The 21,832-nt window shown below is 54.4% G+C and overlaps 1 protein-coding gene across 1 annotated transcript; it reads left to right on the plus strand.

The window, feature by feature from the left end:
- The first annotated feature begins 1,006 nt into the window (after positions 1-1,006).
- Positions 1,007-21,815, plus strand: NOP14 (NOP14 nucleolar protein). The gene is made up of 18 exons (XM_065877845.1): positions 1,007-1,201; positions 3,914-4,048; positions 4,548-4,689; positions 7,794-7,936; positions 8,758-8,892; positions 9,827-9,949; positions 10,734-10,865; positions 11,610-11,868; positions 12,729-12,859; positions 13,399-13,484; positions 14,370-14,505; positions 15,925-16,026; positions 16,525-16,678; positions 18,319-18,478; positions 20,425-20,572; positions 21,081-21,199; positions 21,343-21,498; positions 21,716-21,815. Exons 1-18 carry the CDS (start codon positions 1,007-1,009, stop codon positions 21,813-21,815), a joined length of 2,556 nt encoding a protein of 851 aa, XP_065733917.1.
- The last annotated feature ends 17 nt before the right edge of the window (positions 21,816-21,832 follow it).

A 21,832-nucleotide genomic window follows, 5' to 3' on the forward strand; every position in this document is an offset into this window, starting at 1 on the left:
GTCCGGAGGCGCCGAAAGGGGAGGGGGCGGCTTAAGCTTTACGTGCCCAAGCTGACCACTCGTCGACTGACCACTCCTGAGAGTGAGGCTGCGCGGATCCCAGGTCCGGATTCTGCAGAAAATCTGGGGCCCGCAGCAGGGCCGGGGTTCTGCTTGGCACCAGGGTTCCCCAGCAGGACTGGGGTTCCACGGGGATTAGGATTCCATCGGGGGTCAGGGCGCCGCTGTGCACCCACCTTGGCGCGCTTTCAGCAGCATCGAGTTGGACAAGAGGTTCTCGAGCTCCATGGACGACCGCCGCCGCCGCCGCCCCCGCCGCCGCCGCGACCAAGCTTTGTGGACTCGAGGAGGCGAGGGGGCGACCGGGGGTGGCGGCGGGGCAGCCTCCGCGCATCGCTCGCCCAACGCCGGGTCCGGTCCCGCACTGGGCCGCCGCTCCTCCTCGTCCTCCTGCTGCTGCTGCTGCTGTTGCTGCTTCTGCCGCTGCCGCCGCCGCCACGGCCACCACCCGCGCCGCCGCTGCGTCGGACGCTGCCGGCGCCGCGACGCCTCGCCCTCTGGACCAGGGACTGCGGCCCAGGAGGGGTCGGGCCGAGCCCCCGCGGTCACCCCCGCCGCGCCGTGGCCCGGGCTGTCGGCCCCACCGCCCGGGGAGGCGCTCACTGGCCGGGGAACCACCCCCCCGGCGGCGACGGCTCCGGTCAACGACTCCCCAGACGAGGGAGCCAGAGCGCTGCGCTCCACTGGGCCCGAGGCTGGGGCGCGGGGCGGAGGCGGTGGGGCGCGAGCGCGGCCTGCTGGGAGTTGTAGTCGCTCAGCCTACGGGCGGGTAAGCTGAGCGGGGGCGTGTCAGTATTTTACCCAACGTTCCTACGTCTCGCTGGCTCAGTTATCGCGAGACGGGGGCGGCACTCCTAGGCTGCGGGGCCGCGCGTTAGCTCCGGAGGGCGCGCGCACTCTAGCTGCCACCTCCTCGTCAGCGACCCGAGGTGCAGCGCGTGTTGCCATGGGGAAGACCAGGTCTGCCGGAGCGCGCGGGAAGGTCCCCGGGGCCCCGGCGGGCGCGCGGGGCTGCCGGGCGAGGCCCAGCGCCAACCCGTTCGAGGTGAAAGTCAACCGGCAGAAGTTCCAGGTCCTGGGCAGGAAGACGCGCCACGACGTGGGGCTGCCCGGGGTGTCGCGCGCGCGGGCCCTCCAGAAGGTGAGCGGGGCGCCGGGCCCTCCGGGGTGGGCCCCCCCGGCCCCGCCTGCCGGCCGGGACCACCCACAGCCCTGCTCCTCGAACCCCTGCGGCACCGAGGGGCCGCCGGCAGGCTTGGGCGAGCTACGGACTTACTTTCCGGTGCCCTTTTTCCCTTCTGTAAATCGGCCATGATGGTGGTACGTACATCCTAGGGCCGCCGGGAGGATGGGAAGCGTCCACTTAGAGTTCTCGGGACAGCGCCTGGAGCAGTGAGACGTCGTGTGTCGTGTATGCCATGTGTCAGCTGGACTGTTTTCATCTTCGTGCCTCTGCTTCTGCGTGGGCGGGGACGACATTCCCCTGCAAAACCGCCGTCCCTCCTTGGAGACCCACACACAAGTCCAACTCAGGCAGAGTTCATCACTTCCGCGCTGCCGCGGCCCCTGTGCGAACCTCTTAAAACCTGCCCTCGTTGAGACTTTGAGCTCCGCTGGTTAGGGACAGGATGGGGGGTTACATGCTCAGTAGATGTTTGAAGGAGGAATGTATCGCTCCTTTGAAGCGCACAGCCTTGACCCTTGCAGGGTAACTGAAATGCTGCCTTCTTGGAAAGTGTCATAGCCTCCAGCTTTCCTGTGCCTACGGTTCCAGAGTATTCTGTACTTTGAAATTCAGTTCGGGTGGCATTCTCTATGCAGCTTCTGAGACATGCTCATTGGTTTGTTTAACGATATTTATTGTTACTCTGAGGAGGAGACATTAGTAAGTTAGTGAACGAATTAAAGCACAGAAAGGTCAAGTAAATTTCCCAGGGTCACACAGCTGGTAAAGGCTGGGGTTTGCACTGGGTTTGGACACCTGTGAAGCCTTTATGTGCCACTGAGCCCTTACGTTTAAGCTGTGTTCTAGCAGGTGGAGAGGTAAAGGTAAAGTAACACCTGGCCCTGCCTTCATGGGCTCATAATCTGTGTTCTGTCCCACAGCATCTAATCCAGTTGATCTTTTCTTATAAACTTATTTATTTTATTATTTATTTATTGAGGCTGCCTTGGGTCTGTTGCTGCACGCGGGCTTTCTCTTGTTGCGGCGAGAGGGGGCTACTCTTTGCGGTGCGCGGGCTTCTCATTGTGGTGGCTTCTCTTGTTATAGACCGCACGGGCTCTAGGTGCGTGGGCTTCAGTAGCTGTGGCATGTGAGCTCAGTAATTGTGGCTCATGGGCTCTAGAGCGCAGGCTCAGTAGTTGTGGCACACTGGCTTCGTTGCTCCACGGCATGTGGGATTTTCCCGGACCAGGGCTCGAACCTGTGTCCCCTGCATTGGCAGGCAGATTCTTAACCATTTCGCCACCAGGGAAACCCCAACTGATCTTTTCTTTTCTTTTTTTTTAATAAATTTATTTATTTATTTATGGCTGCATTGGGTCTTCGTTGCTGTGCACAGGCTTTCTCTAGTTGTGGTGAATAGGGGCTACTCTTCGCTGCAGTGCGTGGGCTTCTCATTGCGGTGGCCTCTCTTGCTGTGGAGCACAGGCTCTAGGCACGTGGGCTTCAGTAGTTGTGGCACACAGGCTCAGTAGTTGTGGCGCACGGGCTTAGTTGCTCCGTGGCATGTGGGATCTTCCCGGATCAGGGCTCAAACCCATGTCCCCTGCATTGGCAGGCGGATTCTTAACCACTGCGCCACCAGGGAAGTCCCCCCAATTGATCTTTGAATTGAATCAAACATCGTCCTTATTGCAAGGAGCTGGCAGTAATAGTAGACAAGACAAACTTATAGCCGACTCCGATGCACCCCTGCATCACACACCCCAGGGCGGGCTTGTGGGGGCAGATGTGGGGATGGGCATTGCATGGGCTCCAGACTAGACATGTTCTCCTTCATCACGTAAGCCTCAGTTTTCTCATTTCTCCTTAAGAGCCTGAGGTAGGAACTGCCATTCTCTCCTTTTTACAGGCGAGGCTGTAGGCGCTTCCCAAAGTCCTCGCTGGGAAGTGGGGCAGCTGGTGGGGTTCTGAGTCCTCACTCCCGACTGCGCCTCCTGGGCGTCACATGCATGTCCATGAATGACCCAGAAAGTGCTGAGAGTATTGGTTTGGGGCTACATGTAACTTTCACCAATAGACAAATACGTAAATATGGAATCTGCAAATAGCAAAGACTGACTGTATATACACATAACGTCACGTATATAACAAGCAAAGAGCAGATAGGCAGTGCTGCTGCAGTCTGTGTCTGTAATTGATCGTGACGTCGTCATTGACGTAAATGGCCTCTCAGATCCTTGTTCCCTGCTCCCCTTACTCGGCTAGAACCTGAACTCCTCTGGCTTCTTCACCTGGGTGGAGTGACCTCTGCTCGATTGTTCTGCTTTCTTTTGGTTGCCGTCATTTTACTTTAACCTTTGGTATTAGGCATGGAAGTACTAACACACACCCTAGAGAATGCCCTGGGTTTGGGTTCCAGACGTCATCCTCTTTGCTGCCGTTGCATGGCAGCGACCCAGTTTCTCCTCGGTAATTGAGATCAGTCTTTCCAGCCAGTAGATTGGCCTTTCTTGGACTGTTTGTCTCAGTGGCCTGAGGCGTAGAAAATGGCATTTTCCAGTTCCTTAGAGCCAGCGTTGTGTCCCCTTGTGGAAGCACCTCCCCTTTGGTGACTAAGACTGCCAGGCCGTCAGAGCTCAGAGTTGCCAGGACCGGTGAGAGATTGTTCTATGATCTGTTTTTCAGCGCACCCAGACTCTGCTAAAGGAATACAAAGAAAGGGATAAGTCCAACGTATTTAGAGATAAACGCTTTGGAGAATACAATAGCAACATAAGCCCGGAGGAGAAGATGATGAAGAGGTTTGCTCTGGAGCAACAGGTATGGAAAACAGTCTTTTGCTGTAGTTTTACACAGAAGTCAAATACAAAGAGAAGGCCGTTTCCCCCTTGTTTGTTTATACTTTTGTGAGTGCACAGTGGGTGGGTCTTCAGTCGTGTATCTTGCCTGTCTAGACCAAGGGGGAAGCAGCCTCTTGCACATCCCAGTTAGGTGGATAAATATCTTAACCAGAGTGCCCGGCAGTGATGCGTCCTGGGGTTCTGGACTAAACGGCTGCCTTCAACTGGGTCGAGTGGATTGTGGAGCATTCCTGGTGGGTAGAGCTGCATGATTTCCCAGTGCCTTAGGGTGCCCCGTTGATTTATTTACCTTCTGTGGGTTCTGTTTATATCCGAATCATTGCTCAAATGACCCAGAATAATCTTAAAGCTACACTGTCGCATTGCACAAAAAATGGGGGAAAAAATCATTCTTTTTTTGATGTTAAATGGATGTGGAAATTTTAGGAGACTGATTTTCATTTTTTCTATTCTGTCAGCGTCAACACGAAAAGAAAAGCATCTACAACCTAAATGAAGATGAAGAACTAACTCATTACGGCCAGTCTCTGGCAGACATTGAAAAGCATAATGACATTGTCGATAGCGACAGCGATGCCGAGGACCGAGGAGTGCTGTCGGGTGAGGCCTGGGATCAGGGGCGGTCTGCTTAGCACTGACGTTCTTTCTGCCCTGCTTGGACACCCAGAAAATGCAGGTGTAGATCTTTAAGAATGTGTATATGTAGATAAGATAGACAGACAGCCTGCTGTCTGTCTGTCACAGAAAGCACTTCAGTATCCCTCCTCTTGTTTGAACTTCACCCCAGCTCATTTTACCCGTGATTTGACCAACCCGTGAGTCAGAGTTGTGGGTAAAACCCACCTCACTAACCCCTAGGACAGCTCTTCTGTACTAACCCACAGTGCTTTGCTACCACTGTTACCAGTTCTGACCCAGTGCGTGTACTAACAGTGTTTACTTAGTTCTTTTAGTCTTTGTTTTCTCTGGAAGCGCTTATGACAGTTTTGTGGGGGAAGTAACATTTGAGCTTCTTCTTTTTAATTTCTTTTTTAAAATTGATTTATTTACTTATTTCATTTTTGGCTGCGTTGGATCTTCGTTGCGGCGCACAGGCTCTCTCTAGTTGCGGCAAGCCAGGGCTACTTTTCGTTGCGGTGCGCAGGCTTCTCATTGCGGTGGCTTCTCTGTTGCAGAGCACGGGCTCTAGGCGTGTGGGCTCAGTAGTTGTGGCGCACGGGCTTAGTTGCTCCTCGGCATGTGGGATCTTCCCAGATCAGGGCTCGAACCTGTGTCCCCTGCATTGGCAGGCGGATTCGTAACCACTGGGCCACCAGGGAAGTCCTGAGCTTCTTATTTATAGATAATAACGAAGCAGGTTAAACCGCGGCATTAGTTAACACTGATACACACCTGAACTGAGTTAGGACTCGGTTCAGGTCTGATCATCTTGGGCCCTTTTATAAAGCTGGGGTCATGTCGTAAGTTCGCATCCTTATGATTTAGAATATCCTCTATTTAGCATCTGCAGAACAAAGCTGCACAAAACTAAAACTGACTCAGCGGTTTTCTGGTGTGTGGAAAGCCAAGCCGTTAAGCCCATGACTGCCTTTTGGTATGTGGGTGATGCGGGGGCCGAAGGCCGAGGAATTAGGGCGGCCCGTGGTTCTGTCCACAGCACCGGGAGGTGGACCACAACTCTGCTGAGGCCTCGTGGTTGAGGAGGGAACATAGTTCACCTTGAGGGCCTTTCTCTTCGCACTTGCCATTGTTCAGGACTTTTTATGCACGCCTCGCTTTAAACACGTTCACCTTCACTGTCACTGAAAGGGACTGCCGTGGCACCTTAACGTTTGGCGGCCTGGTCATTCATCACAAGGTGTCGGCCTCGGCCTCGTTGGTATGATAGGCTGTGACGGTTGGCTGACTAGAGGAGAAGTTGGATTCCCATTCTGCCAGGTGTTGGGTCCTGGGGACTCAACTGTTTATTTGAGGTTTCCTATCGTCCTCTGATGTTTAGTATGAGCTCATGAGAATCCAGGTGACTTGCACATTTCCAGGTAACCTCTTATATTTGAAAATAAATATATTTGCCGTACCTTTTACAATGAATCATCAGGAAACATTCTGTTTTGTTCAACTACATAATTTATATGTTCTCCTAGATTAGGAGAATTTCATCTTAAAAATCAACCCTAGTTTTCTAATTAAATCCTATCATCAATATAAACACACTGATGGATTTTTTTTTTTCTTTTCTCCGAGAATCATTTTTGGAATCTTTTATATGATACCACCTCGTTAGTTAATGTTTTGTAAATTTTATTTCCAGAAAATATTGTAAACAATCTTGAATTAGTAGAATGCTAAATGATAGTGTTTTCTAATATGCTAAACTTGGCAGGAAGCAGAGGAATCACTCATTCACTGATTCATTTATTCAGCATGTGCCAGGCAGTGCTCTTGGTTCTGGGGAAATAGCAGTGAGTAAAACCTACCTGCAGCTCAGTTTTCTGGGGAGACCCAGACAGTAAACTAAATAATCAGTAAATCCCGCAGGCCGGTCGGAAGTAGAAGTGCTGTGGGGGAAATGAAGTCGGAGTGGTCTGGGACACGCCAGGTCGTCCTGATTAAGGTCACGAAGGAGGGGGCGGTCGTGCAGGCCTCTGGTGGTGTCACGGTCTGGGACCAGCCAGGAGCCTGTCGCTGGAGGGGGCGATGGTACAGACAGGTGGGCTGGGCCCCCGGGGCCATGGGAACAATTTTGGCTTTTACTCAGGGATGGGAGCCAGAGGGACTTGAGTGGGGAAGGACAGAGTTGGCTAGGGCAGGCCAAGAGGTCTTCCTGAGATTCTCTTGTAGGCACGGCAGGTGGAGAGGAAGCAGGATGCGCAGGGGTGTTTGGGGAACCTGTCAGCCCAGGGGAGGCATCAGGAGGGCAGTGGGGGCTCAAGTCCGCAGACAGCCTTGCCTGGAGGAGGGAGCTGCTGCCCAGAGGAGTGAGCGTTGGCCTTTAAGTCGGGCCAGAGTCTGCTGCAGGGGGAGCGAGAGCAGCTTGCAGAAGGAGGCATGGTGGGGGTGGCGGAGCGCGGGCGCGGGCGCGGGCGGCGGGCCTGACGGGGCTCGAGGGCCGCGGGCAGGAGCCGTCTCTCTCTGGATGAGATCTGAAGTCCGTCGCTAAGCATCGAAGCCTCTGTTTTCTCTTCCAAGAAACTGGAGTTTTTAAAAGTTTCTTTCTATTCCAAAATCCACGATTCCCAGTGTTTTGTTTCTCTCTTCTTCCCTGGTAGCTCAGGCAGCCTAGGAATCAGTGACTCTAGTGGCTGGCTCCGCCCCCTGCCCCCGGGACTTTCTGTGAGACACAGGGAGGGTGTGAAGTGGCCCTGGTCCTGGGCACGCCCTCTTAGGACTCAGGCGTGAGCTAGTTTGCGTTTGCCCATCTTCTGTGAGACGTTAACACATTGGAAAACAGGTTCTTGGTGTTTCCAGTCACTTGGATCACAGCTGTTTGGTCTTTTTATGCCTCTGGGTTTTCTCGGAGGGGCTCATCTTGGGGGTTTGTGTCGCTGTGCCTGTAGTCTCACCTGCCGCGGGTGAGAGTTTTCTCTTCAACGTGGAGTCTGCTCTCAGGAACGTGCTTGGAGAAACGTTGGCAGAGCGACTGCAAAACCCACTTCGCAGCCGGGCCTGGCTTCACAGAGGGGTTTTCTGCTCTCTGTCTGCAGCTGAGTTGACGGCGGCCCATTTTGGAGGAGGTGGTGGGCCGCTTCACAAGAAGACATCTCAACAGCAGGGCGAGGAGGGGCAACAGCCGAAGTCACGCAAAGAGCTGATCGAGGAGCTCATCGCCAGATCAAGGCAGGAGAAGGTGCGTCCGCTGCCGTTCTCGCTGCGTGGCAGCACCGCCCGCAGGCTCGCTGCTGAGCTCTCGAGTCTTTTCTCCCTGTGCGGTTTAGGCTGTGTCTGATATTTTCTATGAATTCAATAAAAGCATTCACTTTGAATAGGAATACAAAATGCATTTTAAGTTTCATCACGCATGTACTACCTCTTTTTTTTTTTAATTTTATTTATTTATTTATTTATTTTTGGCTGTGTCGGGTCTTTGCTGTGCGCGGGCTTTCTCTAGTTGCGGCGAGTGGGGCCTACTCTTCGTTGCAGTTTGCAGGCTTCTCATTGCGGTGGCTTCTCGTTGCGGAGCACGGGCTCTAGGCACACGGGCTTCAGTAGTTGTGGCTCGCGGGCTCTAGAGCACAGGCTCAGTAGTTTTGGTGCAGGGGCTTAGTTGCTCCGTGGCATGTGGGATCTTCCTGGACCAGGGCTCGAACCCGTGTCCCCTGCATTGGCAGGGGGATTCTTAACCACTGCACTACCACGGAAGCCCCAAGCATGTACTTCTGATGGTTTCTTGGGGTTTTGGTTTTGGTTTGGGGGGAGGGTTGGTTTTAGTGTTTTGGCACGTATCAAGAGTCGCAAAACATCACTGCTTCTGCTAAAGGCAAACTGCTCAGAGCATCTAGAAGAGCAGTTTTACAGCAGGAAGTTCGTTCTGCGTGATGGGATCCTGAGATGCTGATTTCTCGTGGTCTCTTTCCCCGTCGGCATGTTAGGCTGAGCGGTTGTCCAGTGGGACCTGGACGTCTGCTGGAGGCCGGCAGTAATGGGGTGCCTTCTGTTCTTTTTCCCCAGAGGGAGAGACAGGCTCAACGAGAAGACGCCCTTGAACTCACAGAGAAGCTAGACCAAGACTGGAAAGAAATCCAGACTCTCCTGGCCCGTAAAACACCCAAATCCGAGAGCAGAGGTGGAAAGGAGAAACCCAAGGTGGGGTCCGCACCTCACAGGCAGCCTGGGCTCACGACCATTGACCCAGCCTTTCTCTGCAGAAGAGGGGGAGCCAGACATCTGTTCTCCCTTTTAGGATTTAAGTTTTCTGTTAAACTTTTATATTGAGGTATCTGACGTGTGTTATATCAGGGTGGAAATAGACTAAAAGTTACTTCACTATCTACTCCAGAATAATGAAAGTAAAGAAAATGGTTGTTTCTTGGTATGAGAAGACTTGGTATGTGTATTGATATATACATTTATTTATTTTTCCCCCGGCCAATATTTGGTTCCTACCACATTGCTTTTAGTCTAAATTGTCAGAGAAGGTGCATTCGTTTGAGTTGCTGGTTTCTAGAAAATACTTGGATTTCACCAGATTACCTTGCCGTGTGGCCATCTGCACATCTGTGAGTCGACCTTACTGTTGCTTCCCCCAAAATCCCATTTGGGGGGCTTAATGCCTAGACAAGCAAAGTTTAGTTTTCTTTTTTTTTTTTTTTGCGGTACGCGGGCCTCTCACTGTTGTGGCCTCTCCCTTTGCGGAGCACAGGCTCCGGACGTGCAGGCTCAGCGGCCGTGGCTCACGGGCCCAGCCGCTCTGCAGCATGTGGGATCTTCCCGGACCGGGGCACGAACCCGTGTCCTCTCCATCGACAGGTAGACTCTCAACTGCTGCGCCACCAGGGAAGCCCAAGTTTTAGTTTTCTTAAAGCAGATATACTTTAAGAATTTTCGAGGAGCAAATAGTTGTATATGACCTAAAGGCATCCTCGAGACTGATTAGAACAGGCCTCTGTCACACAAGAAGAAAAGACTTAGGCCGTGGTTTAGCTTCTTCCATAAAGATGTCCAGCCACAATTGGGATGTGCAGGAAGCTCGTTATGCAGGTCTTTTCTTTAAAAAAACAGTTTCTTCTTTCTGCCCTAGCCTGACGCATACGACATGATGGTTCGTGAGCTCGGCTTTGAAATGAAAGCGCCGCCCTCTAACAGGATGAAGACGGAGGAGGAGCTGGCCCAGGAGGAGCGGGAGCGGCTCAAGTGCCTGGAGGTGTCTAGGGGGCGGGGCAGGGGGCGGGGCGAGGCAGGGGCAGGGGCAGGGCTGCTCTGGGAAGCTGCTACTACCGGAAAGGCCCTTTCCACCTTGCTGTGTTCGATGGGCTGGAGGTGTGCTGTGTTTTACCAGTGGAATATTTTTAGTCTCTAAACAAGTTTGTTTTATTTTTTTTAACTATAAAAGGAAAAAAAAATGCAGATAATACCCAATATAACAAATTAAAAATGACTTTCTTTCTAATCCTTTTACCTCAGAACAGCTGCTAGTGATATAGTGCACTACCTTTTCACCTCTTTTCTCTTAAAGGTTTTTAAATTTCCTTACGTTACAAAACAAAAATGAAGTGGAGGCATACTGTCGTGCATCTGGCCTTTTCAGTACCCCCCTCGTGGGCCGTCTCCTGTGGCCATTGCATGGTTCAGAGGGACAGAGTAGCTGAGCTGCTTGTTAAATGGATGCAGACCTCAGTGTAAAGTGTCCTGCTCCTCTTCTGGGGCCTGGTGGTGAGTGAAGCCGATGGTTGGCCACCATCATTTGGCCAGAAAGCCCTCAGGGTGACAGCTTTTCCTTCCTTGTGACGGGAACATATTTCTGCCGCAGTATTTTTATTTTTGTTAAAATAAGTCTTCCACACGATGCTTGCCAAGGGTTTGCATGTCTGGTTGAAGAAAGCAGAAGGCAGGCCTGAAGCAGCTGTGACGGCCGAGGGAGCCTGGAGCGTGCGTCCCTGCCATGTGCTCACAGCACGGCAGACAGCTTTTCTGTCTTTCCTGCTCAGGCTGAAAGACTCCGGAGGATGCTTGGAAAGGAGGAGGATGAACATATTAAGAGACCGAAACACATGTCGGCGGATGACTTAAGTGATGGCTTCGTACTAGACAAAGACGACAGGCGTTTGCTTTCTTACAAAGTAAGATGTTTGCCTTCGTTTCCTTTTTTTTTTTTTAATTTAAAGCAACACATTTCCTGGTTTTTCACTTGATAGGTTTACCACAGGTGGAAATTGTGAGTCTTTTTAGAAGCATTTTCTCTGTGGCTCTTTCTAAAGTTGGTGAGGTTTTTCATTCGCGAGCCCCATTAGCTCTATACTCCTCTCCCCTTTCAAAGCGTCGGCCCCACTCGGGGCAGGAAGATAGGAGAAGGCCAGGGGTCTCGAGCAGAAAGGATTCCAAGACGGGAAACTGGGTGCTCGCAAAACACTGGGTTATCTGGGGGAGTCGTCAGGGGTCACCCTCCGATGTTGAGGTCCCGCCACCTCCGCGTGCAGGCCACATGCCAGGAAGCCCCAGCTGTTCCCCAGCCCCACGAGCAGCAGGGCTGCCAGACACTCAGCAGCCGGAGCCTGTCCGCTGGGGCGCCTTCCGCATCCTGGACCCCCGCCGCTCCCCAGCAGAGACAAGCGCTGCCCAGAGTCCTGGCGGCAGGGTGTGGGGACTGCGGTTCCCAGGCCTTTAGCCCCGTGACGTGTAGCAGCCCCGCAGGAGGTGGGAGAGAGGACCCACGCCCGTGGACGGTGCAGCACCGGGCCGCATGTTCCTGGCAGACAAGTAGCATAAAGCGTCTGCACGTGCACGGCCCTCAGACGTGGTCACAGGGTGTGCCAGCTGCTGTCCCCTGAGGAGTGATGCCGCTGGTTCCCACATTCTGTTCCCAGGATGGAAAGATGAACGTCGAGGAAGAGCCGAGCGGGGAAGCCAGTAGCAGTGAGAGCGAAGGGGAAGAGGGCAAAGGCTCGAGCGAGGGGGACCCAGAGGAGAGCGATGGCCCGGACGGCCCCTCGGGCCTGGAGTCTGACGTGCAGAGCAAGGACGGGAGCGAGAGGACCCAGGAGGAGCAGCGTCCGAATCCCGGGGAGCGATCGACAGCCGACGACCGGGAGGCTGCCAGGGCCGAGCTGCCCTATATGTTCGCAGGTAGACAGACAACTGGGGAGTGACCGCAGTGACCTGGTGGCGTCTGCCTCACGGGCTGCGTCATGGAGTGGGACAGGGTACAGGCCTGGACACACGGGCACAGCCCGTCTGTGCTGTCCTGGCTGGCAGACAGGCATGGTCATCCTTCTCCGCGACGCCCCTGGGATCTGACCCGAGTGCTCTGGGCAGCACGTCAGCCTCTGCTATGTGACTGCAGCAGTTCTGCAGGCCGCCAGCGGAGGTCCCTGCCGCTTGACAAGTCGGCCCTGTGTGGGCAAGGGTGGCCGCAGAGCCGGGCTCAGGCCTCGTGACATGGCATGTAGCACACGGAGGGCTGCTCTGTCCCACGTGCAGACACCCCATCCGGTTCCAGTCCGCAGGCCTAAGCTGTCCTGCGACTTAAGTGTGTTTCCAGAGCGGTTGAACCGGCGGGTGGAGCTGGCTGCCGGGGGCATCTCAGGCGTGACACTGCTTTGCTCGCGGGGCTCCTTCCAGCTTCCAGCCTGTTCTGAACGGTCCCGGCGGCCACCCCACCCACGCACTGTCCCCTCCTCCCTCCCCGTGTCGGGCATTGGGATTCCTCCTGGAGGGGAGCTTGGGGTCATTTCTTCGTCGAGGCTTGTTGCAGGCAGCCCAGTTTCCTCGAGCCTCACCCTTGGCGGGCACGCGGGCACACGTTAGAAGCAGTGTGGTAATTACACAAAACGAGTGCTTCTATAAAATAGGCGGAAGTATTTCTTTGGGTGAAGTAAAAGAAGTTCAATTATTTAATTTGTGTTCAGTTTTTATCTCCGTTACTAGAAATGTAATTCTCATTTTACAAGTTAAGCGTGGAGTGTGTTTTGTATTTATTTTGATAGCTCCCGAATCCTACGAGGAATTGAAGTCTTTATTATCGGGAAGATCGATGGAAGAGCAGCTTTTGGTCGTGGAGAGAATTCAGAAATGCAACCATCCAAGTCTCGCAGTGGGAAACAAAGCAAAACTGGAAGTACGCTGAGTCGTTTGTCTGCAGTGTTGGGAGTGTCAGGGAAGAGCCCTGGTCTGTGTGGGCGTCGTAACCGTGAAGTTGGTAGTCCCGAAGTGCACCCCGTGCTTACGGCCGCAAGATTTCGCGGTGGGGTGCGGGTCGGGGGGCAGAGAGCCAGGCCTGGGTGTGCGTCAGCTCCAGGGCCACGGCAGGCCCAGGAGGAGGCCGAGCTGTTGACCTCAGTTTACACTGAGTCCACCGCGCGCACCATCACACAGCAAAGCCAGGCTTTGGGGAAGTAGATAGCTAGGAACGTGCCTCGTCCTTTTGGCGCCCGGCCGGCGTGCTCCTGGTCTAGGACTGAGGCGTCGCCCGCCGGCCGAGGCAGCACCCAGACCCTGTGCTCTTCGCCCCCGTGCCTGCCTTGGGTCACACGCCCCCTTCGCTGGCCCTGAGGCCCTCGCCCCACCCGGTGCGGGGGCACAGGGGGCAGGGCGTCCTGTGCCGCGGCTGCGTTCTGGGCTCAGCCCTGAGCTCTGGCCCCAACCCTGTTCCTGCAGAAACTGTTTGGCTTCCTTTTGGAATACGTCGGAGATTTGGCTACAAGTGATCCTCCAGACCTTGGCGGAATCAATAAGTTGGTTGTGTAAGTGAAAACGGGGTGCCTTATCTGGAACGTGGGGCTCAGTTGAACAAATTTTGTGCCTTTTAGTAAAGTTGTAGAATAACTTCGGAGTTACTAAGGCAGCCTTGCCAATGGGCCCACAGCTCGCACAGCTGCGGTGATTTCCATACGCCATCCTGCTCCTAAGTCGTGTTGACGCGCTGCTCCCATTGCCCTAGAGATGGGACCTGCTTTTAACTGCAAACGAATCGACTTTAAGACAGTAGGATCCCTTCAGTTTATTAATATTTGACAGCGAATTTTCTGTTTCATTCGTCCGCCTGCTCCTGTCCTGCGCGGGGTCCCCGGGCCGGGCTCTGCAGCAGGTCCCGTGAGAGCAGAGCAGCATGGTGGCTCCTGGCCCCGTGGTGGCTGGAGCAGGGCGCAGCGGGCAGGGTGCTCAGTTGGGAGGGTCCGTGAGAGCAGGTGCCTGGTGGTGCCCTCGGGCTGGCCACCTGCACACCCCTCCACCCCGTGCCAGCCTCTGCCCCCAGGAGTGCTGGTGAGGCACCACTGGGTTCAGGACTGTCAGCCACGTCTGGCCCTTAGAATATGCTCCCCGTGCTGTTACTTGTATAAACAGAGTTACTTTTGCCACCAGTACTGAGAAGTTATGATCAGGTTCTTAGCAAATAGCAAAAATGAATATAGGTTATTATAAAACACTATTAGAAAAACTACCTGGATCACCGAGACGGCCAGCCAGGTGTCAGTAAGGAAAAGTGCATTCATCCAGGGGCTTCCAGCTCCAGCTCAGCCGGCAGGTGACTTCACAGGAAGATAGATGATAAACGTGGGTGGTTTGAGGGGGTTTCTATGTTTTTGTTACCTACGGACATTCTCCCCTGACATGTCTCTGATGAACAGGCAGTTGTATAACCTTTGCCAGATGTTTCCTGAAGCCGCAAGCAGCGCCATGAAATTTGTCCTCCGAGATGCCATGCACGACATGGAAGGAATGGTTGAGACCACAAGCCGGGCGGCCTTCCCGGGCCTGGACGTGGTAAGCCAGGGGCGTGTCTCATCTGGCTGTTGACCCGCGGCCGCCAGCTGTCCAGTGTGCTGCCATGGCACAGTGGGGCTGGGGGCTTCAAGAGGATGGTCTGCCCCAGAGCCTCCGCAGCCATCTGGAGGGCACGCTGGGCCAGGCCTGGAAGGACTGCTGACCTGTTAATAACTAGCTAACGTGGGCTCAGGAGCAAAGTTCCTGGTTTGACTTCTCCGTGAACGGTGCCGTGTTTAGTCTTGATGGCAGACCCGGGGTGTGTTTTCCTGAGGACCTGAACCTGTGGGCTGGTTGCTCCACCTGCTTGTGCACAGCGACCTCTGACCTCTCTGAGGTTTCTGACCGTTTCACGACAGCCGTGGGCCGTGTCGTCAGCTCTGGTCACTGAAGAAGTACTGCTCAGTCCGTTCCATTTTCTGGTCTTCGTGTTGAAATGAACTAACTGCGACTGGCAGGAACTTAAGAGTTCGGCTTTAGGGCTTCCCTGGTGGCGCAGTGGTTGAGAGTCCGCCTGCCGATGCAGGGGACACGGGTTTGTGCCCTGGTCCGGGAAGATCCCACGTGCTGCGGAGCGGCTGGGCCCGTGAGCCATGGCCGCTGAGCCTGCGCGTCCGGAGCCTGTGCTCCACAACGGGAGAGGCCACGACAGTGAGAGGCCCGCGTGCCACAAAACAAAACAAAACAAAACAAAAGTTCGGCTTTATGTCAATGGGTCAGTAGACTCCTTGGGAAGGCATCTGAGCCAGTGTCTGTGGCCTCGGCCCCTTTCTCTGTGTGACCTGGGGTAGGTGGGTGCCCGAGCTGTGGCTGAGGCTATCCAGCCTGCCACCCTGGAGCCTGTCCCCGGCGAGGAGTAGTGGGGAGGCCGGGGGGTTGGCAGGCTGCCCGGGCCTGGCCTCTCCCGGCTGTAGGCGGCAGTGATGGCTCAGTGGTACCTGTCCCGTAGGCTGGCGTGAGGATTCATGAGTTGATGTTGTTACTGAACCAAATTGGGGTCCACCCTTGCCTGGCGCACTGCAAAGCCAGCCGACTGGTGCCAGGTTGTGGGGAAGAAACGTGCAGCGTTTACTGCAGGCACCCGTCCAGGAGCACAGGCAGCTCGTGCTGAAGAGACACGGACTCCCTGCTGGCCTTCAGGGGAGGGGTTTTAAAGGCAACATCGAGGGGGAGGGTCCCAGGGTGTGTGACCAGCTCGTGGACTTCCTCTGAGTGGCTGGTGGTGAGCTGACAGGGTGATGTTTCTGGGATCTCAGCAGTAGCCACTTGGTTCCCACCGTCTGGGGTCTGGTGCTCGTGGCAGCCTGCAGTCACCGTCCTCGGTGGGTGGTGGTCTTAGTTTCCGCAGAACAGCTCAGAGGTACACGTCAGGTTGTGTGTCTCCCTTCTTTAGCCCGTGTGGTGGCGCTTTCTTTCCAGCTCGTTTACTTGAAAATTGCTGGGATGTTGTTTCCAACCTCTGACTTCCGGCACCCGGTGGTCACGCCTGCGCTACTGTGTCTGAGCCAGCTGCTAACCAAGGTACGTCAGGGCCTCCCCATCGGAGCCAGCTCTCCCTGGGGCTGAGCGGGGCCGCGGAGACTGGTCCTCCTTGGGCAGGAGTAAGAAAGGCTCGTCAGCGAGGCCTGCGTAGCAGCTCCTTCCCAGAGCTCCCGGGCGAGGTGGCAGAGGGCGTGACCCCAGAAAGCGCATGAGGGCATCGTGTCTGATCTGGGGTTCTATTCCCCTCTTGGCTTTAAAAGCCCAAATAGCTCCGTTTTCCTTGAGGGGGCGTGTGATCGGTGCCCACTTGCTGTGGCAGTCATCAGCGTTCGCTCCGAAAGGGTGGGACCTTACGGTCACAGGGCTCTGTGCCTGATTGCACGCCACGCGCCTCGACCCTGCCGTGGGGGTGGCGCTCCCCCCCGTGCAGAGGAAGGTCGAGGCCTGCGGCCCCCCGCGGAAGCCAGGCTGTCTGCCTGGTGCAGTGTTGTGAATGTTGTTCCCGAGTGGACACTGTGCCCTGTGTTCCTTTGCCAGTGTCCCATCCAGTCCCTCCAAGACGTGGTGAAGGGGCTCTTCGTGTGCTGCGTGTTCCTGGACTATGTGTCTCTGTCCCAGAGGTTCATACCTGAGCTCATCAATTTTCTTGTTGGGATTCTTTACATCGCAGCTCCTAACAGGCAGAGCCAAGGTGAGTTGATTGGAGGCAGCGTTTGCAAATATACTGTACTTTAGACTTCTAATAGGAATCGGTATTCATTGTAGAAAGCTTAGGATGTGGGGAAGTTAGAAAGAAGACAAGAGAATCTCAAGTCCCATCACCCAGAGCAGCGTCCTTTTTCCCCTCTGTGTGGATGTGTGTAAACCCACATTTCGAAAAAAATCAGGATCCCACTCTATCTGCCCAGCACAGTAGCCCATTTCCACATGTGGGGAGTCTGAGCTTAGTGTAAAGTACCCCCCAGGCGGCAAGACTACCTACCAGAAATACATAAAATACTGAGGTTTACTGTATTGACTGTGTGTTGAAACAGTATTTGGGGGGGGAGGGTAAATAAAATACATCCATTAAGATTTACCTTTTTGGGGGCTTCCCTGGTGGCGCAGTGGTTGAGAGTCCGCCTGCCGATGCAGGGGACACGGGTTCATGCCCTGGTCCGGGAAGATCCCACATGCCGCGGAGCGGCTGGGCCCGTGAGCCATGGCCACTGAGCCTGCGCGTCCGGAGCCTGTGCTCCGCAACGGGAGAGGCCACACAGTGAGAGGCTCGCGTACCGCAAAAAAAAAAAAAAAGATTTACCTTTTGTTTTTACTCATTTTATGTGGCAACCAGAACACTTTAACTTGCGTAGCTCACGGTGTATCTCTAGTCAGCGCTACCGCTCCTGTAGTTCCTACGATGTTCTGAATGTTGGAAGGAGATCATGGACAGCAGTATTCTGAGAGAGGGTTTCAGCAGTTGTTGCTCTTCAGAACTATCACACCCTCCCCTCCCCTCCCCCACACAGGATGCCGACACTCCTCCCCACGCTTCTGCCCACTCACGCCACGGCTCCCTCGCCCTCCAGGAGCTGCCCACCTTTGTCCCCTCGCTCCTCCGTGTCTAGAGGGGCTGCTTTCCCGGCCTCCTTTTCCCTTCCCTGCCCTTCCACTTTCTCCTCGTAACCTCACATGGACACTTGCCTGATTTCTCTGAGCCCCACGCTGCGGGCTCCTCTCTGCCAGCCGTGGGGATGGGCACGGGGGGGACAGCCACACCCCAGGGAGACGTCAGGGTGGCTCCAGTGCTGGAAGAGGGGCCCCGGTGGAGGGCACTGGACGCTGGAGTCGGGACTGGTCAGCGGACTGGCTGTCGCCCGTATGCCCCCCACCCTATGCCCAGCCACCACCCACTCTGCCGTGCCTGGACCGCACCCGGCCTGGCGCCCTCCCCGGCAGTCCCTTCCGTCTGCTTCGACTGCTCCTCTGAGTGACACTGGGCTTAAGTCCTGCTCGCTCCCCGGGTCTCTGGAGCAGGCCTTCTCTGGCCTGGTGAGCTCTGCACCCTGTCCCACCGCCCCAGCTCTCCTGACAAACCCGCCTCACCCTCCTCTGCTTTTCCTTTGTCCGTCGGTTCTTACTGATGCTCAGTCTAGTCTGCCCACGAGGGCAGGGGCCTGGTCTGAGCTTGGACTTGGCCCACACCCCCGTCAGAGCTGTCGCTTGTCTCTGGTGGTAAGCACAGCACGTATTTGTTAGAATGAACTTCCAAAGGCTTCACCCTGCAGAGCCTGCCCTGCGAGCCCGGTAGCCTCAGAGGCTGACTCTGTCGCTGTCCCACTTGGAATCCAGGTTACACTCTGGTGCACCCTTTCAGAGCACTTGGGAAGAACTCGGAGTTGCTCTTGGTTTCTGACGAGGAGGCCACGACCACGTGGCACAGGAGAAGCCTCCCCCTCCAGTGGGCAGGAAGACTGAAAGCCCAGACTGAGACAGAGGCCAACCACACCAGGTACGTGCGGGCCTGGGGCTCCGGGCCGTGGTGCCAGCTTAGACCTCCGAGAGGCCAGGCTGCGAGCCAGACGTGACCCAGCACCCAGCCTTGAAGATGCACCCGTGTTATCTCTGTTCGCAGATGAAATGATTTTGTATGTGGAAAATCCTAACGGTTCCACAGCAGAGCTGTTGGATCTGATAAGTGAATTCAGCAAAGTAGCAGGATACAGAGTCAACGTACAAAAGTCAGTTGTATTTCTACACACAAACAATGAACAGTCTGAAAGGAAATTGCAAAAACAATTCCATCTACAATAGCATCAAAAGGAATAAAATTACTTAAGAATTAGCTTATCCAGGGAGGTGGAAGACTAGTACGATGGAGACTACAAAACATTGTTGAAAGTACTTAACAAAGACGTGAATGAATGGCAACACGTCTGTGTTCCTGGACTGGGAGACATAATCACCTCCAAATACCACCACGTTAGGGGTTCGGTTTCAACAAGGGGATTTTGTGGGGTCACATCCTTCAGTCTGTAGAAGTAGAATGAGGAGGGGACTAGGACTTTTTCTCCTAAGTCCTTCCATTCTCTGATTTTTAAAAAAATTATGGTTTTTTGAATTTTTTTGTTGACATTTATTGTGTTAAAATGCAGATAACATTTACCATCTTAACCATTTTTAAATGTATGGTTCGGTGGCATCTTAAGTACATTTACACTGTTAAGGAACCGCCACCACCCTCCATCTCCAGAACTTACTCATCTTCCCAAACTGAAACTGTCCCCATTAATCACTGATCCCACGCCACGCCCCAAGCCCCACCATCCTCCTTTCTGTCTGTGGATTTGACTCCTCTGCTGCTCTCATACAAGTGGAATCACAGGATTTGTCCTTCTGTGACTTATTTTATTTCACTGAGTGTAGTGTCCTCGGTGTTCATCCGTGTTTAGCAGGTATCAGAATCTCCTTCCTTTTTAAGGCGGAATCAGAATCTCCTTCCTTTTTAAGGCCCATCGTGTGGATGGACCACATTTTGGTTATTCATTCATCCCTCAGCGGACACTTGGGTTGCTCCCACTTTTTGGTTATTCTGAATAAGGCTGCTGTGGACATGGGGGTACAAGTATCTATTCCAGTTGCTGCTTTCAGTTCTTTTGGGTTTATACCCAGAGATGGAATTGCTGGGTCAGATGATAGTTGTATTTCTAATTTTTTGAGGAACCTCCATGCTGTTCTCCACCACAGCTGTACCATTTTACATTCCCACCAACAGCGTACGAGGGTTCCAATTTCTTCACATCCTTGTCAACACTTAGTAATTTCTGGATTTTTGATGGTAGCCATCCTCATGGGTACGAGGCGGTATCTCATTACGATTCTGCCTTGATTTTCCTAATGATCAGTAATGAGCATCTTTCCATGTGCTTGTTGTACATTCATAACCTTTGGAGAAATGTCTGTTCACATCCTGCTGGCCATCTTTTTCCATGAAAACCTAACTTTCCCAGAATGTGTGTTATTTTCAAAGTATATCTGCTTGATATTGGAAATAGTTTTAGTAATTTAAAAACTACAACGGGGTTTATTTAAGATGAGGACTCCAGCCATTGTAGTGAGTGAGTCAGTTTTCTTGGGTCTCTCCCAAGAAATGTATATGTGTTACTAAACTTTTTCTTCTGTTTAAAAAACAAAAAACACCGAGTACTCTTTCCAAGTTGTTGCTGCATTTCCCACAACGTTCTTTCCTATTCAGGGAAGCAGGATGTTTTCTTTAACTCCTGATCCCATCAGCCGTCGGGCCGCAGCCGTTGCCCAGGGCAGATGTTGGACCTCAGGGTCCTGCGGCCCAGGCCCACGAGTGGAAGATTTTCATCTTTGCCAAGTTGATGGGCTTTGTTGGTGACGGGGAGGGGCCCTTCCTTCCTGTTCGCCTGAGGCCGGGTGTCACCCATGCAGGCTGTCCTGCCTGGCCGTGTGTCTGGCTCTGGTGCAGCGCTGTGTGACCGTCTATGGCGCCCTGCCCTCCTTCCACGACATCGTGCAGCCCCTGCGAGCCCTCCTGATGGAGCACCTGGCAGCCCGCAGCTGCCCGCCCGAGCTCCAGGTGAGGCCTCCCCTGGCGCGGCCGTGTCCCGGAGTTGGGGCAGGCTGGTGGGCGTTTCTGTCACGGGGGTTCCGGCGCTAGGAATCAAGGCCGGCCGCCCCCATCAGCCTGGGCAGCGGCTCCAGGCCCCGCGCCCCTCCCAGGTCACTCGGGTTCTGAGGATGGTCCCACTGCCCTGCACCAGGCGACAGGAAGCCATGAGGGGCGCCTGCCTTTTGGCCTGGGGGCTCCCCTCTGTACAAATGGGCTGGTCCCCATCATGTGCTCCCCACATTCCTCTGGGAGAGACCGTTCTGTTGCTCGATGGGTCTGTAGGTCTGAAGTCCCACCAGGCCAGATGCCACAAGGACACTGCAGGAAGGTGGAAGTTTCGTGAGAGCCGGGCCTTCTGGGCACAGTGGCTCTGCACCTGCAGCCGCCGGGCCCAGGGGAAGGGGCGGCCCGGAGGGAGGAGCTCCGGAGGCCACGGTGGGCAGGCCCGGTGGTGTCAGCTTTTCTCACGTGTCAGGAGCTGAGTCGGAGCATTTTGACGGAAATGGAAAAGCAGCCGAAGCACTATCGACCGCTGGTCTGTGAGAAGAGCAAGCCGGTGCCGCTGAAACTGTTCACCCCCCGGCTGGTCAAAGTGTGAGTACGGAGGCCACCCCAGCACCCCAGCCCCAGAGGGGCCTGGGAGTCCGGGGCTGTGGCTGGGGGCGGCCTTGACCGGAGGCCTGGCAGGCTCTGGGTGCGCAGACCCTGCGCCCTCAAGGCCGGCTTTGCACCTTCAGCCTCGAGTTTGGGAAGAAGCAGGGCTGCACGAAGGAGGAGCAGGAAAGGAAGAGACTGATCCACAAGCACAAGCGAGAATTTAAAGGAGCCGTCCGGGAGATCCGCAAGGACAACCAGTTCTTGGCTCGGATGCAGCTCTCAGAGATCATGGAACGGTGAGGGGCGACGGGGTTTGGCAGGTGCTGGTGTGGGTGCTGGGCCGGGGTGAGGGTGAGCCAGGGGGCCTGCTCCCCTCACTTGTCCTCTGTCCTGGGCGGAGTTGCAGGCCCCACGCGGATGTGAACTGCTATTGGGTCAGATAGGAAAAAGGGCAAAATGTCCTCCAAAAAGTATCCAAAAATGGGCTTTTTTTTTTTTTTTTTTTTTTTAAAGGGACGCGGAAAGAAAACGAAAAGTGAAGCAGCTTTTTAACAGCCTGGCCACACAGGAAGGTGAATGGAAGGCTCTGAAGAGGAAGAAGTTCAAAAAATAAATTATGTTTTATAAATC

This window comes from Phocoena phocoena, chromosome 5, assembly GCF_963924675.1.
Source record: "Phocoena phocoena chromosome 5, mPhoPho1.1, whole genome shotgun sequence".
In the NCBI taxonomy this organism is placed as follows: Eukaryota; Metazoa; Chordata; class Mammalia; order Artiodactyla; family Phocoenidae; genus Phocoena; species Phocoena phocoena.